The sequence below is a fragment of the Hippocampus comes genome, unplaced genomic scaffold (assembly GCF_001891065.2).
Source record: "Hippocampus comes isolate QL1 unplaced genomic scaffold, H_comes_QL1_v1.1 scaffold62, whole genome shotgun sequence".
In the NCBI taxonomy this organism is placed as follows: Eukaryota; Metazoa; Chordata; class Actinopteri; order Syngnathiformes; family Syngnathidae; genus Hippocampus; species Hippocampus comes.
In genome coordinates this window covers 501,536-518,243 of record NW_017806062.1, presented here as the reverse complement: position 1 = coordinate 518,243, position 16,708 = coordinate 501,536, and the positions used below count along the sequence as shown (strand labels likewise).

Below are 16,708 nucleotides of genomic sequence, written 5' to 3'. Positions count from 1 at the left end.
GGGAGAATTATACAAAAGGTAAAAAAAGAGAGAATTATACAAAAATTAAAAAAATGTATATTTGGAAAAAAAAGTAATTTGGGGGGGAAGCTGCCATCTTTATCGAATAAATTTGTAAAAATTAAAAAAAGGTAAAATTACAAGAATATTAAGCTTTTTTTACAACTTGGAATTTTGTTTAAAAAAAAACATTTTATAATATCGCCAAAATTATTGCATTACTATAAGGCAAAACAAATTGCCATTTCATTAGGGTGAAAAAAAAATCTGGACTTTGTAGGGAAGTCAATTTTATAGGAATACATTTAAATACCAAAACTGAAAAAATTGTGCACCAACATTAAGTCAGGATTTTGTGAAGCTGCACTTCAACGTTCATCAACATGGGAAATTCATGTTTGGTCATATGAACAACATCCCAACGAAACCTCTTTTGGGTTTTGTTCAACTACCAATCATTGTAAAACCAAAAAAACTAAATGCAATGACTCACGCTTGCTCTCCATCCGTCCCTTAGTTGGAAATCGACAACGGCGACGAGCTGACCAATGAATTCATGTATGACGAGGTGCATCCCAAGCAGCACGCGCACAAGCAGGCCTTCGCCAAGCCAAGAGGTCCTCAAGGGAAGCGGGGCGGCCGTCGCATCACCCGACCCCCCGCCGACGGCCAGGAGGACGATTAAAACAAGACTTTGGGCACCGACAACCTGTGCACGTTCCATAGTGGAACATTCCTGAGATTGAGGTGATCACATTTGCTTGTTTTTAACACGGAACGCAGAAAAAAAAAGGAAAAAAAAAAGGATGACGACCTCACATTACCCCCCTCCCCCGAGCCAGCTATGCACGCAGAGGACAACTAAGCAATGGCATATTTCAGCAGTTTCCCATTTGTAGCTTGCCAAATGGAAGCCTATTAATCTCTCTGATTACATTCCCGATGAGTTGAGCCCCTTTTTGCCAGATTGTAGTGTGACTAATGTGAACTCGCGCCAATATGACAACATTCTCCCCTCACTTTTTAGATTGTAGTGTGACTAATGTGAACTCGCGCCAATAAGACAACATTCTCCCCTCAAATTTTTATTTTGGGGGGATCAGACCCCCAGATTCCTCGCAAACTTTCATTCCTTAAAGTCCACCCCTTAGTGTGTCTTAACTGTGCACAACCTCGAGGTGCTTCGAAAGCAGAGATGATGTAATGATCCAGATTGTGTCTCCTGATTAATTTTAACAGTGCGTTTTATATTGCAAATTTTTTTTTTTTGGTTCGTTATAACTGGTTTACATGGAGAAAGAAAAAAAAATCATCTGCTGAGAAACTTATTTTTCTATGCAAGTGCTGTAATTGTACATATTGTAGCCACGTGTCTGTGTGTGTGAGTGTGTGTGTACGTGTGTGTTGTCTGGTGATGATGTCGCTGAGGGGCTTCCACTAAAATGTCATCCATCGAAAGTCATGTTCGACGCGATCAGAATCCCAGAGAGAGAGAATGGGGAGGGGGGGGGGAAGAGCTTGCTACGGAATAGGAAAGGGAATATTTGTGTCGATCAAAATGTTGTCATGGTCTCTCGTTTTACTGATGACTTAACATTAGGCCAACTACCAAGCTCACCTCGTGTTCAAAACCGGGCATGGAAATCCCGTTCGTATTCATCGTGTCGTTAGAATTAGAGAAGGAAAATGATGTTTGGTCTTACTTGTTTTCCTACAGATCTTTTTTTCTTTTAAAGAAGAATAAAAATATTGAAATTGCACATTCTCCGTGTGTATTAAAACACTTTGTATGTGTCAAGCAGTGCACAAGGTTCAGACTTGGGAGGTGAAAGGGAATTTTCGGCGAGGTTTTAACCCCTGGAAATGGTCAACCACGTGCATTTCACAGCCGTTTTGTGAGTATGCAAAAGCACCGCAAGATAATTTATGTGCAAGATATAAAAGAATTCAAAGTAATTTTCGTGGCTTGGGCTGTAACTGGGCATAAAAGTGATACAAGTCGACACTTTGGAAAACATTTTAATTTGTACATTTTAATGGAGATGCTTTGATCAGAGGGCAGCCCGGTGGTCCAGTGGTTACCGCGGTGACCTCACAGTGCAGAGGTTCGATCCTGGCTCCTGCCTTCCTGTGTGGAGTTTGCATGTTCTCCCTGGGCCTATGTGGGTTTTCTCCGGGTACTCCGGTTTCCTCCCACATTCCAAAAACATGCATGGCAGGCTGCGTGAACACTCGAAATTGTCCCTCAGTGTGAGCGTGGATGTCTTGTCTCTGTGTGCCCCTGCAATTGCCTGGCAACCGGTTCAGGGTGTCCCCCCGCACCTACTGCTCGAAGACAGTTGGGATAGGGTCCAGCGACCCTTGTGAGGATAAAGTGGATCAAAAAAATGAATGAATGGATGCTCTGCTCGGGTCCATTTCCGTCTGGATTTCCCCCCCATGCGCAAAGACTCAAGAGTATTTCCATTTGCAAATGAGTCAGAAGCCTGACAAGCGCGTGGACTTGGAATATAAATCGCAGATCAGCACTTAACAGTCAGGAAAGACTAACCGGTGGTGCACTGACCTTTTTGCTGGCATACTGGCTCATGTATCCGATTTAGGTGAATGACGTTTGTGTGATTGTACACGGTAAGCATTTCAAAACACTTAAGCCTGTCAATCAGGGTCAACTCTTATGCTATATATTTTTACATTCATAATTATATGTCGTCACCTTTAGTCCTACGCGTGAGACTCCAGTGAAATGTTTTTGACCACTCCATTGAGCTCGGACAGCACCTGTTGACACAAATGGCATTATCTGTTGTGAAATCACGTTCTAACCCTTTCATGCACCCTGTGAACTGATAATATGACAAGCTGTCCACTGTACTAACCGCTGTCCCTGAAAGGGGTTAAAAAAAAAAAAATTAAAAAATGATACGACATCCTTTCTCGCAAATCAACCAAGAGCCCAGAAACCCCAGTTTGAGCAACCCTTAACCTGTGCGATGAGCGGCCGCCTGTTCTTCCTCTCGTGGAGACAGTTGCCGGCCACGGAGTAAACGCTCTGCACTTGACTCATGTCCCAGTCGCTCATGCGCTTGTCCACAAAGGCCTCCAGAGTGAGCTCCTCGTCTTCGTCGTCAATGTCGTGCCTCATGTCCATCTGCCGCAGCGAGGCTTGTGTCATTGTCGGGAGCAAAATCAAGTCAATACTGTAGTAAGAGCTCAAATTTGTATTACCAAAAGCTGCGGCTCACGGCTTTTATCTGCTGGAGAGAGTCCGGACAGTATTTCTAACAGCACCTGTAGACGCAAAAAGAGACAATTTAGCTCATAGGAAGGGAGCCTTACATCGGTGTAACAATAGATGCTGGGGAAAATAAAGACCTGCAAGTCTCCGGTTTTTGGGGTCGTTGATTGAAAATGGAAATGGAGTGCCTTGGATTTGCCAGTGAACATCAAAAAGAAGGCTTCGGAGAAAGTGCTGCGGTTGGATGAACCTAAAGCTTTGCTTTTCGGCATCAAATCAACTTGCCGGTTGGCGGATGAAATAATGTGAGGATGACTCCAGATTTGGCTTTTCAGCAGCTCCTATATTTTGTTGTTCTACTTCTTCCTTTCATAACTTTGCTGCTGTGAATTGGGAATTTCTCCATTGCGAGACTAATAAAGGTTTTCTTATCTTATAGTCAGTGTCCAGACCTGAACCGAAAACCTTTGGTGGGAGCTACACTTTGAACTTCCTTGTGTCATGCAAGAAACTTTTTTTTTGAAAGGTTTTACAGTTTACAGAGTTTCTGTACAACTACAAGAAAAAAATCTCATCACTGAGCTTCCGACAAGTACTATCTTATGTTTTTGTATTGGGATCAAATACTTATGTCCTTATATACCAAAGTATGGACTGAATAATGCACAATGAGAACATGGGGGGCACTAAAACAGAGCCCTGAGGTACCCCTGGTTACTGAGAGACATTTGTCAAATACATCATCAAACTTTAAGAAACCATGCTCTGTGTTAGCGCGTGAATCTACAGCTCACCACTCCAAAGCTGAAGACATCCGATTTCGGCGTGATCTCCCCCCTCAGTGCCTCGGGTGCCATGTAAGCACAGGTGCCGACGATCCTTTCTGTTATCACAGTCGACGTGGTACCCTTGGCCGAGGCTCTCGTCAGGCCAAAGTCTGAGATTTTGGCCACCAAGTTTTCATCTAACAGGATATTTGCGCTGCGGAAGAAAACGAGAACATGAGTTTGCACATGCTTGACGGAATCGGTGACTCACGTGTTTTGAGCTCACATTTAAAGACAAGTTTGACATTTTGGGTTTGATCTGCTCACTTCAGCGAGAGGAGACTTTTCACCCGCCTTCAAATACGATACAGCCGGAAGCCAAATGACTGAAAACCAGCTAGCGAGCTCGCGAGTCAACATTAAAGGTGAAACTCCAAACTTGAGCGCCGCTTCTGTCCTACGATTTCAAAACCAGCATGTGTCGAGAGACCGTATACCAAATTAGGAGACTAAATCTGAAGACTAAGACTTCCCGCGCAAAAGTTTTTTTTTTTTTGGGTTTGTTTGTTTACTTGAGTTGTATATTCCATTTATGAATGTTATATTTAGCGCCTAACCAATATGGATTGCTCAACTAATCATAGTTTGTTAAAAATAAATAAATGAATACGATTTGCTTTGTTTTGAATGACAGGTCCATAAAATGACAACATTTATGGATTTAAGGATACAATGTGGTGGTATACATTTATTTGGAATAAACAATGAGACCAGTTTTACTTAAGTGCTGTAAATGGTTAGCGTACATAGAGGTAAAAACAATGGGCAAAATAATCGAAATTTGCCGATTGAAGGGTGTCCCACAAGGGATCAGGTTGGGCCTTTTACATTTCACAGGATTTATAAAAGTAAATAAAAACCTCAAGAGTAGATCACGTTTATCTACCTTTTCACATCTCTGTGGACATGATGGTTGCTATGCAAATACTCCAAACCTCTTGCTGTGCCGTCAGCTATCAAGCACCTCTGTCGCCAGGACAGTGGAGGACTACTTTCCTATTACAAAAAAAAAAAAAAAAAAAGTCAAAATTCAAGAATAAGACGAGAGTGTGCAGAAGTAAACAGCACTCACAAAGCAAGCTAGTCTGTCCAGCAAGGATCCATTAGCCATGAAGGCATACACCAAACACGGGTATTGTCCATCACTGGAGTAGCCCACCATGTCCACCAGATTTTCATGTTTTAATCTGCCCAAAAAAAAAAAAAAAAATTAAGTTAGTATGGATTGTTTTTCTAGAGCCAGGAACTCTATTACATACTCACAATGTCAGCGTTTGAACTTCTTGGTTGAACTGAACTTGCAGCTCATCGGGCGAGATGTCGTCGATCTGCACAAAACCGATTTGTCACTATCGTTTGATGACGATCTGCACCAGCAGCAAGGTGATTTATTTATTTGTTTTAGTTTTAGTTTTAACTCACCAGGTTGAGTTTTTTCACAGCCACAGGTTTGTCCCGCAGAAAACCTTTAAAGACGGTCCCGAAGCCTCCTTCCCCGAGCCGGCAGCCGCCGTCGGACGTGGCACGCTCATCAAAGTTTCCGGTGATTTCCATGAGCTCGTTGTAGGAGAAATTAGTGAAACCTGACACATCATCGCGAAAAAGAAGTACTGCCTGTTAATGTGTTGACAGTTTGAGGATCATCACGCCGTGATTTCTGCCCCATCCGTCCATTTTCTCTTGCGCTGGTCCAACTGACTTTGGGTGCCAGGCAGTGTCCAACCTGCGCTCGCGCCAATGCCGTTTTACTGCCCTCTGCTGCTGCCTTCCTGTAATTAGCCAGTGCCGCTCCCCAGAATATAACTTGGGGAGCGGTATGATGCACTGCAGGAATTAAACTTCAAAATCTGTTGACCTCACAGTGCAGAGGTACCGGGTTCGATCCCGGCTCCGGCCTTCCTGTGTGGAGTTTGCATGTTCTTCCCATGCCTGCGTGGGTTTTCTCCGGGTACTCCGGTTTCCTCCCACATTCCAAAAACACCCATGGCTGGCTGATTGAACACTCCAAATTGTCCCTCGGTGTGAGTGTGAGCGCAGATGATTGATCGTCTCTGTGTGCCCTGCGATTGGCTGGCAACCGGTTCAGGGTGTCCCCCGCCTACTGCCCGAAGACGGCTGGGATAGGCTCCAGCACCCCCCGCGACCCTTTTGAGGATAAAGCCGATCGGAAAATGGATGGATGGATGGAAAAATGAAGTAAATGTTCAACCTTGTGTCTGGTCTGGGTCACCATTCTGCAGCTGGACGGGAGTCTGCCGTTCATGAGCAACGGGCGCTAACGTTGTCCTCTTTGTCTCAGCCACCGTCCAGGTCGGCAAAGTTGGAGGTGCGCGGCTGGTTTCTGCTGCACGACAGACATCCGGTGTCTCTGTAGAGAACGCCTCTTCTGAGCGGGGGAAGAATCACAGATGTTGTTTTGAAAATGTCACTAACGATAAAAAAAACACATGAGGATGATCGAAACTGCCTTTACATGGGATGCCGTATCATGTGATTTGTTTCCTCCATTTTCGTATCAATTTTCAAATAATTCAGCTTCTTAACAGCACAAACATTTGTAGTTTTGTGGGAGCCATATGGAGGGCTAATTAAAACCAAAAACACTAAAGATAGTTGAGGCGAGCTACGTGACGCACGGAGCAAATGAAGAAAAAGCAAAACTGAGCATCCCGTGTGGAGGCCAGGAATCATAGTTCACGAACGCAAGCGATATTTGGCCCCCAAAAAATTGTAATCCGAGGTTCCACCTGAACTGCTTCCTCTTTTTCCTTCACCGGAGCAGTCGAGGGTCCGAAACGGACTCATACTATAACTCACGTCATTACATGCAAGTCAACGCAAAAAAAAAAAAAAAGAAAATAAATTGTCCCCAAATTGCTCGGAAGTTGAGGCACTCTGTACATGTTTGGAGTGATACCCTCCTCGTCGCATGAGATAATTGCGTTTACAGCATTGATCTGGCTGAAAGAGGTTTGTACACCCACACCACCGCCAAAAAACAAAACCAGTAAGGTCAAGCGTCAACCACCATTCAGTTGTTTCTGAAACTGTACCTGTTACTGTACCACAGGTGTTAGACAAAAACAGTTTCCACTAAAAAGATGTGATACATGAAATGAGTAAAATGGCTCGATGCCATTCCAACCGCCAGGCTCGATTGAGAATAAAGGTAATAGGACGTACCAGGTAACAGCACACTGGCGGCCGCCAGCAACTTGTGACTCTTGAGAATGTCCGCCAATTCTCCCACTGTGGAGTTCAACATGCCCCAGTCACGCAGCAGCTCCACTGTGGGGCTCTTCCCCTGAGCAACAAGGCCCTCAAAACGCCTGCAAGCACAGTTGATAAACTGAAGGCCACCCGAGCATATGTCCATAAATCTCAAAGATGAAACCATACAAGTCTTAAGTACACAGGGACGTGTCGTGACACTGTGAATGGCTCATTAAACCAGTTCTGGTTCTTTTCCTTTTCAGCGCTGACATTATTTGGACAAATGTGCCAATTCTGAATAGATAACACTATGATTGCTAAAAAAAAAAAAAAAAATCGCAATCACTTTTTAAAAACAGATTATAAAGTAAAGAGTTGTCTATTCAGTTCTATTTTACAACTAAAATGCCCTGTGTTACAGATTACATTTAAGTGAAATGTGTACCTTATAAGGCCACCCGAGCATATGTCCATAAATCTCAAAGATGAAACCATACAAGTCTTAAGTACACAGGGACGTGTCGTGACACTGTGAATGGCTCATTAAACCAGTTCTGGTTCTTTTCCTTTTCAGCACTGACATTATTTGGACAAATTCTGAATAGATAACACTATGATTGCAAAAAAAAATAAAAAAATAGCAATCACTTTTTAAAAACAGAGTATAAAGTAAAGAGTCGCTGTCTATTCAGTTCTATTTTATAACTAAAATGCCCCGTGTTACAGATTGCATTTGAGTGAAATGTGTACCTTGAAAAAAGCGGTACCGCGGCATCCCTGGTTTGTTTATATATTGTTACATTTTGGCTATTTTGTATATATTTATTTTGCTTCTTGCATGAATCGATGTGTATAGGGATACAGATAGGGTTGGGGAGGTTTCAGTATATTATGAAGGGCTCACAGTATGACGGATGTTATTCAAAATTGAAGATATATCGATCGATCGATTCATAGGGAGGCAACAGCATACCTGACATGATGCTGAGTGTAGCGCAACTCGCCGTTGGACTTCCGGATGGAAATGATGACGTCCTTCCACCTGTCCTGTGGGTCTAAAAAGTCGGACACCAGACGAAGTACACTGTAGGGGAGTTTACGAATATAAGTCGAACGAGTCACCGTGTCGTTCATTGTGTCACAAAACACGAGCTGCGTGAGTATTTACGCCTCTCTACGACGATATGTTTTACAAATGTGGTGGACTGGTCTGTGTGTTTTTTCCAATGTTGCGCAACTTCCTCAAACAAGTGAGGTGCCTCCTCTTCCTTCGTGTTTCTTCAACACGGAAATAAAACCAACACGGCCATGAAATACGTTCATTCTTCTCTTTTTTTTGCACACCCAGCATTAGAATAGGAGAACATTAAGAACACTATTCTGCTGTTGGTGTTTTTGTGGAGTTAAGATTTTTTTTCAGATTGTTTGAAAGTCACTGTGTCACAGTGACATCTAGTGGGTGCAATTGGGACTACAGTTGATCCACCCAGAGGGATCGCCAGTAAAACTCAATCGTCCCCCAAGTCAATATGGAAGGTTAGAAATTAAGCAAAAAAAAAAAAAAAACAAACTGATTGCCAAAACGCATAAAAGATGAAAAACCAAAGAAAATAACACATGAAACGATTTAATAATGATGTGAAAAACATTCCTTTCACCCCCATTTTGTAAGTTTTAACATTGCAGTGGGTGACACAGTACTCAATAAAAAAAAGCTCATTTGAAAGGCATTAGTGAGTCTTTCAACTCGAAGTGACTGAATTCTCCCGCTTTTAATAGTCTTTTTTTTTACATCCTCACAATGCACATGGTGAAAATTAAACTACATGAAAAGAAGACATCACTACATCATCTGCAATTAAGATATATTGCACGAACAAGCGTAATTATGGTCATTAGTGCGCTTTTGTTGTGTGTATCCTTATTTTTCTTTTGTACCCATCAACCTGGCTTTATGAGCTCATTCAAACGCTCAGCTGGGAGTCATGAAAGATGTGAGCGGGTCTGTGTGTGTATATGTGGGACTTGATGAAAGCGATTCTGTGCACTTACTGTAATATTTGTTTCTGGGAAAGCAAAAAAAAAAAGAAAAAACGGGCCTAAGAGTGGTTCTCAAATGTTTTACACCAAATAAGTACCACCTAAGAATGCATTTGCTCTTAAGGTACCACCAAATGACCAACAAAAAATGTAATCACATGGAAAAACAAGACAGTTAGCCTCATATGTTTATATATTAGTGTATTAGCTAATTTGAACCTTGAATGAAAGAAACCGATTTCCTTTTCAAAGGTGATAAAGACGCGGTTGTCTGTTGTCCTGTGTTACAGAGGGAGGAGACATCGAACGAGAGGAGACAGAAATCAAAAAGTCTGTTGCGGGTTGAAAACAAAGCCAGGTTGCAGGAGAAGTGCCAGGCTCGCTTGAATGAGCTTGGAAGAGCTCAGCCTGAGGAGGAAGTGATCAGAGTAAGTTATGTGACACCCTTAGAGACGATTATACATGAGCTCGTGAGGACCAGTCTGGTCATCGTGATTGGCAGTCACCGATTTCTAACATTCAGTTATTCATTCATACAGTCCCACTAATAGTTCGGTTACCTTTATTTGTCTCACAATGGAGAAATTCGCAAATGTCTTTTCCAGATGTCTGACACTGATACCTTTTACCTGTTTTAATTGGAATGGGGTGCCTGAATTTGGTTCGATTAACACTATGTGTGTAAGCCTCTTAAGATAATGCCTTGCAGTATTCAGCAGCAGAAGCACATTTTACCATTGCTGTGATTAATTAGCGGTCTTGCATGTTGCAATGCAAAGGAGCCAAACTGATGGGACTAGCTTTTTGGTTTGACAGAGGGGAGCAACACAAAACTGGTCTTCGTCCAGGAACCGAAACACTAGCCTGCATTTGGTTTCATCAATCTTAAATTGCTGTCGTTTCAGACGGGCAGCACAGAAAACAGCCGACGTACGTAGACAGTTAGCTTGTCTGCCTCACAAGTCCAGAGCTGCCGCCTTTGAAACTCAGGTCAGGCCCAAAACGTATTTTTGATTCTGACTTCAAATATATCTTGACTTTTATTTTGCTAGCACATCAGGTTTTTGATTTATGGATGATTTTTTTAAGCATTGAAAAGTGGATAAAGCCCAATACTAAAAGCACACTGTAGGTCCTCTTGTCACCCATAGGGGGCAGCAGCCCCTTACCCCTCGCTCTTTGAGAGCAGCAGAACATACGAAACGAGGGTAAATATACAATACAATACATCTTTATTTATATGAGTGATTTCACAATTGTTAAATTCCACAGGCAGTTGGATTTTATTTTACTTGATGTGTTGTTCAAAGAAAGTACAAGAATGATCTGTGGGCGGTTCACAAATAGCTGTGGTCGGTTTATTATGAGGCACTACATCTAGAAACTGTGGGTGTAATATTTTTCCCATTTGGTCGTAGCACACCAGTGAAGAACTCAATTTTTTGTTTTGTTTTGCTTTTTGCCATTTGAAATTGTAATTGCAGGTGACCGGTGTGGTAAAATCGCAGACATAACGGTCAATTAAAAATGCCAAGTCATAACACTAAGAGCAATTTCAACTAAAATGTTTTTGGACTTATGAAGTTTTAATTAGTTTATAGAGCAAGTTTGTTAGTTTGGATTTATTTTTATTATTTTTTTAATGCTTTCGTTTAGTTTTATTTTTGATTAGTTTTAGTATTAGTTTTATTTATTTTTTTAACATATGGGGTATTTGTCCAGTGCAGTGTTGTGTAAGAAAGTCAAGTCAACTCCAATTCTCAAACAACTGAAATTCCTTCTTGTGACACTACGACTGTCGAGCAATACTGAAATAAATATGTTCAAAATGAACTTTGAAAGCTCATAAACGATACTAATGGCCAACAACTAAAAACAAAGGACATTTCCGTTATAATCAAATCGTTGGTTTTCGTTTGCTGGATTAATGCAAGATGTGGTTTCAGTTTGGGGATGTTTTTCAAAAGCCCATTTTTTTGTTTTTATTTTATTTGGTGAATGAGAATGCTTTGGAGAATCTCTGTCGCCGACATGTTTGATTGCAGTCAGTGAGCGGGGACGATCTTAGCCAGCAGCCTCTCGGATCCCCGCACAGGCTCTCCTTTAGTTTTAGTCTGTGTCCTCTCTTTGTGTTTAACGACCTCAGCCAGAGCAATCAATAACTTCCTTGACAGCAGCACCATTTTGTCTGTGGTCCAATCAACTCGAACACACTACAGTATATGCAGAGCCTCCAAACATAGTTTCCCCGAACAGAACTTCAGGGGTTACAGTCTTTCCATTTTGTCGACATGCTAACCGCGCAAGGGTTAATCGCTAGGCGTGTGGGTGTGAGTTGCTGACTGCAATTTGTTCGTGATTATCATGTTCAAGCATGTCAGGCGGCATCGCTCAGTGTGCGGCTGGCCTTGGGTTCATTGAGGACTTCAAATGGTCCCGAGGCACGACGGGTTGATCGTCTGCGTACCCTGACTGCTGACCGGTTCAAGGTGTAGCCTGCCTCTTGCCCCAAGTCAGCCGGGATAGGCTCCAGCTCACTCAATCACCGACCCTAACGAAAAAAAACAAAAAAAAAACACTTGTTCCTCAGAAACGGGGCCTCAGTTGAAGTTAGAAAGAAATTTCAAGATAACGAAAGGTAAAAATACAGTATGGGCTGCTACTCGCAGCTCCGAGTTTACGTGAACGCAACATACTTATAGCTGCTCTGCCATTGGCTATTACCTAGCATCTTCCTGGCATCCCATTGGCTAAGAGGGACTTCTACCGTATTTGTCTCTGTGTGTGGATTGATAAATATGTGTCTATGCAGCGTCCTCGTCATTCGCCCCTCAGGCCAAGAGGTGCTCCGATAGTTTTATGTAAATGTGAATCACCCAGAAAAAAGTTTTCACCACTCGGGCGATCGCTCACTATGCTGATGTTTGCGTTGGACATTTTCGAAGGATTGTTAAATATTTATGGCAACAAAAGCAAACATCCTTGGATCAGTTCTTGACAAAACGGCAGGCAAAAAACACTTCTGAGGGAGAACAAAGAGGGCAAAAAATGATGAGGATGCAGTTAAAAGTAAAATGATCATCATTTTTAATCTTTGTTTTTTTACATGATGCACAACTCTCATTTATTGCGCAATAATGTACTTGTAACACGTGTTTGTTACATATTTGAATGCATTTTTATGCTTTAGGAAACATTTATGTCTGAATTTGGGGGGGGGGGCTTGGAACGAATTAGGGCATTTACATGGAAAACGTGTCTCTACTTACAAAATGTTTGAGTGAAGAACTTTCTTCCAGAACCAATTAATTTTGCAAGTAAGAGGTACCACTGTACTTTCGAAAGCCTTGCATTTAATGTTGTATACAAGCTTACGTCTTTTGTTTGTCTCAATGAACCTCAAAGCATCAGAACAATAGACTGTTCAAGTAACTCAACGCACGGCGAAACGGAGCCAAGAGTTACCCCGTGCAAAATCGTCTTTCTAACCGTGTCCCAGCTGTGTCGGTGAACGGGTCCAAAACACTCAGAGCTCAATCTTTCATTGTGACTGGAAGGCAGCCCGCTTCCTAAATGAGACAGTCGGGGGCCCAAGAAAACGAATGGTCGCCTTGTTGTCAGCGCCATATTCGGATTGTAAATGATTCCATGTTACCTGGATTCTTGTCAGTTTGTATTCCGCACACCAGTAACATTACACGCTTTGTTACACTGGAAAATAGAGGAGGTGGGCGAAGGGGTGGGGGAAGAAAATGAAAGAGCAGATTAAGTTCTGCTGGCTGCTTTTAGTTTGGTGAAAGGATGTGGACGGGTTTGCTAATGAAAGTTCTCCAAAGTCATTTGTTTACATGATAGATTCACTTTTGACTCGTAGAACAGTTGCCTTAATGGGATGCGGCTGGGTGAAAATGCGCATGCCCATCCGTACACTTTTTTTTTTTTTTTTTTTGTTGCCCCCCCCTTCCCTTTTTTTTTTTTGGTTTGTTTTAGAATAAACTCACCCAGTTGACTTTGTGAGAGGCGGGGTGCAGACTGGTTGCCGGCCAACTGGAGGGCACAAACATTCAAGTCTTCAATTAACCTAGCATGTTTTTGGAATGTAGGGCTCTCGGAAAACTGTGAGGCAAACCTCACCAACGGTGAGGCAGGAATGCTTATTCCAGTCTTGCATGCCGCCCCAGTGCAAGTGCATTGGACTTTTACAGTTGTCTTTTCAACCACCACCACATGCACATCTGCATCGGCGTGAAAACTGGCACATCTACATGTTTGCGCCGGGGCGAGTCGAGCTCATCGTGTTTTGGGAATTTGTCCAACCGCGCTATGCTGCTTCGCTGGGTATTCCGGCGGGACGAGGGGGGTTTTCTATTCCACGCCCCCGGCGCACCTGACAATTTGGTGACAAAAAAGTGGACGACATTGCATTCATAAATATGACATCAGCCTGCATCAAATCCTCTGAATCATTGTCAAAATTAATGTATTGAATCCATTGTTATTATTATGATCATATTTAATATATTTTTAAAAGCACTACCCTGACCTTTTCACAACTATTGCGTGGTTTGGGGATAAGATCTAAGTGCCAACTTCACAGTTTACAACTTGCAGTTCCATATAAATGTTCTTTGTGCATGCCGATCTTGTGCACAGACTCCAGTGAGTCCGCCATGTAGACCAGGCACCTCTCCCGTGCTGATTTTAAAGGAAGGGTGCCCAGTTCGATCGGCCGGGAATCAAATGAGCTGTGTTCACTCCCACAACGGCGCAAACACTTGTTTCTAACTGTTACTGTCTCAGAAAATGCCAAAAGAAAGAAAATTGCACCGATTCGCCTTTCGTCCTCATCCTATTTTCCTTGACCCTCGGGTGAAAAAAAAAAATTGTTCTATGAACTGACTTTTTAAAGCAGGCACCACCAGGCGATCTATTCCTTCCCCTTCTTTTTCAGCACTGGGCCATGTAGCAATGACATGCAATACATCATGATCCTTATTATCTGAAGCCTCATTCATGTGTTAATACCGACATCACGTTATTCATACAGTATGTTAAATTTATGTATGGGTCTTTTTTCCCCAGTCACCACATACTTCACCTTTGTGAGGATGGTTTGAGAATGATCCAAGTGGGGGCCCTCTTTCCAATTATTTTTCCTCTTGTGTAAATCTGAATGTGTCATCCTAAACCAAAACAAGATACAAGCTAGGTCACGGGAATAATATCTCAAATAAGGAAGAAAAGTGAATACGTTAACAGGAACAAACTGATGAAGCGCGAGACACACCATCTTAGGTTCTTAGGTGGGTATATTATTTGGAAATATATTCCTCCTCCAACAAAAATGCATTCTGGAGCAGGGCGAGCACTCAAAAATTCCTCTATTTGCGATTTTTATCTAGATCTGCCCCAAAATAGGATGAGGTCTTACCTATCCCTCTCGGTGATTCATGGCAAATAGCAATCATAAAAATAGCTCTGGCGAATTACAAACGTGCCCCCCACCCCCCAAAAAAAAGTGCATCTTCTTTAAAAATTTAGCTATCCTACTTTGCTAGCAAGTGTGTGTATGTGAGTGTATTTTTGTGTGTCCTTTCAACTTCAATCACCCTCTTGTGGAAATGGAGGCGATTGCAACACGCTGTAATTACAGAGGAGATCAAACGCCGTAGGAGTGTCACAAGAATGAGTCCAGACTGCAGTTCCGTCGGGGGAACGCATACTATACATTGCGCAGTTTGATATCACTGAGACACAGCATGTGAAATCATTTTAGCAATTGGCATATCAAATCATTGTGAGCATTACAGTAGGAGCGAGTAGTGATTTGTATTTACCGTTGGGAGACATAAATGTGACTAACTGTTTCAAGATGATGATTTTTTTTTTCCTTTTTCCAAAGCAGGGTTCTGCAAAACCGAGTCATTTTTCATGGGCATGAGCCACGGAGGCAAAATGTGTATTCATTTTTTTTTTTCACCACTCAAATTAATGGAGCATTTTTCAGTATTTCCATGCACCCCTTCAATATGCTCGGTGGCCAAAATGTACATTCTCACTTTTCTGTTGATGGCTCTACTATTCCCGCTTCCACCCATATCTGGAACCTTGGCGTCATCACTTTCATTTCAAACCCACATCACCCAAACACCAACCAACCAACCAACCAACCAGAAGGCGAAGAAACCAACCAACCCATCAACAAACATTTCAAATTGTCCACTTATTTTTCACTTTTTTTTTTTCAGAAAAATGCAACAAAAGCTTTCACAATATGCTTCAGTTCAGAGGACAAATTGTCCATGTTGAGGAGGTCCAGTTGGGTTTTTTTTTTTAGATTATTTTTATCATCAGCCCAAAAAAACCCACAAAAAATATTTTACTGCTACTCCTGTCAGAAAACAGCTTGTGCACAAACGCACAAAAAAAAAAAAAAAAAAAAAGATGAAATGTCTTTTTTTATTTCATCCAGCCCGGTGATGCGCGTCCGCCTTACAGTGCAGAGGTCATGGCTGGGATAGGCTCCATCACCCCTGACCCTTGTAAGGATAAATCGGATCGGAAAGTGGATGGATGGATGGATGAATGCCATCATAATCAGCACCATGTGTTCAATTTAAAATTTGGCGAAATAGAAAAACAGCGCCCTCTGGTGGGTGCCACTATTAAACGTATAGTCGGGTATCAGGGTCGGAGTCCAAACTAAAGCCAGCTCAGGCAGCAGCGTCATGCGTCCCAACTTCTTCTGGCAGTTGGGGGATCACAGCGGGGATACTGGAGCCAGCTCGGCGCACTCCATTTTGTATCCAAAGTGATGGATGTCCAACGCTAATCCTGGGGAATGCTCTCCGGCTAAAAACTCCTCCGTAAACACACACAGCGGCCACATGGGTCCTCCTTGGGGGGCTAAAGTTGACAAATTGGGGCGTTTCGGACAGATGCCAGAGTTAAGTGATGGAGAGCGAGCGAGAGAGAGAGAGAAAGAGAGAGAGAGGGAGATGGACGGCTGGCTTTTTATGGCTCATATATTTTAAGTGTGATGGAAGGAAACAGCTTGAACGTGTATTTTGTGGGGCTATTTAGAATGCAAGCATGAACATGTGATGGTTGGCGGCAGTGTTATTATGTTGCTGAGATGGTCAACACTGGGTCAAAGGGAAAGATGCCGCATCAACAGAAAAGAACAACAACAAAAAAAAAAGTACAAAAGTGGGGAAAGGGAGATTTGTGACTTAGCATGCGGTATGTGGGTTTAATCATGAGGTCGATCTTGTTGGGTTTGACTCGGAAAACAAACAAACGTGCAAAACATTGAACAGTTCAAGTACAGTAGAACCGCTAATACTCAAAACAGTTGGCTCTTGGATGCTGCCCCCCCCTCCCCCACCTC

The 16,708-nt window shown here is 42.5% G+C and overlaps 2 protein-coding genes and 1 long non-coding RNA gene across 8 annotated transcripts in view; 2 read left to right on the top strand and 1 right to left on the bottom strand.

The window, feature by feature from the left end:
* The window catches only part of twf1a (twinfilin actin-binding protein 1a), an 8,125-nt gene extending 6,367 nt beyond the window's left edge, over positions 1-1,758 (top strand). The window contains exon 9 of the mRNA XM_019893383.1: positions 518-1,758. Coding sequence (XP_019748942.1) covers positions 518-685 — 168 coding nt within the window. The 3' untranslated portion in view covers positions 686-1,758. The remainder of the gene's footprint in view (positions 1-517) is intronic.
* Positions 1,759-2,324: 566 nt separating this feature from the next.
* On the bottom strand, positions 2,325-8,520 carry irak4 (interleukin-1 receptor-associated kinase 4). 3 transcript variants are annotated; one of them, XM_019893381.1, is made up of 12 exons: positions 8,252-8,519; positions 7,249-7,394; positions 6,275-6,451; positions 5,488-5,648; positions 5,329-5,393; positions 5,138-5,252; positions 4,952-5,061; positions 4,033-4,219; positions 3,229-3,291; positions 2,987-3,151; positions 2,717-2,781; positions 2,325-2,360 (listed from the first exon to the last, which is right to left on the bottom strand). In XM_019893381.1, exons 1-11 carry the CDS (start codon positions 8,410-8,412, stop codon positions 2,725-2,727), a joined length of 1,407 nt encoding a protein of 468 aa, XP_019748940.1. In that variant the 5' UTR covers positions 8,413-8,519; the 3' UTR covers positions 2,325-2,360; positions 2,717-2,724. The 3 variants fall into 3 exon arrangements, with proteins under 3 accessions (XP_019748940.1, XP_019748941.1, XP_019748938.1); XM_019893382.1 differs by lacking the exon at positions 2,325-2,360 and having other exon boundaries at positions 2,369-2,781; positions 6,275-6,448; positions 8,252-8,520; XM_019893379.1 differs by lacking the exon at positions 2,325-2,360 and having other exon boundaries at positions 2,369-2,781.
* LOC109529883 (uncharacterized) overlaps positions 8,321-16,708 on the top strand; it is a 17,414-nt gene continuing 9,026 nt past the window's right edge. For 2 of the 4 annotated variants that reach the window (XR_002170913.1, XR_002170914.1), the window contains exons 1-3: positions 8,321-8,434; positions 9,609-9,746; positions 10,224-10,308. This is a non-coding gene — a long non-coding RNA (uncharacterized LOC109529883). The remainder of the gene's footprint in view (positions 8,435-9,608; positions 9,747-10,223; positions 10,309-16,708) is intronic. The other 2 variants (XR_002170912.1, XR_002170911.1) reach the window with 1 other exon arrangement.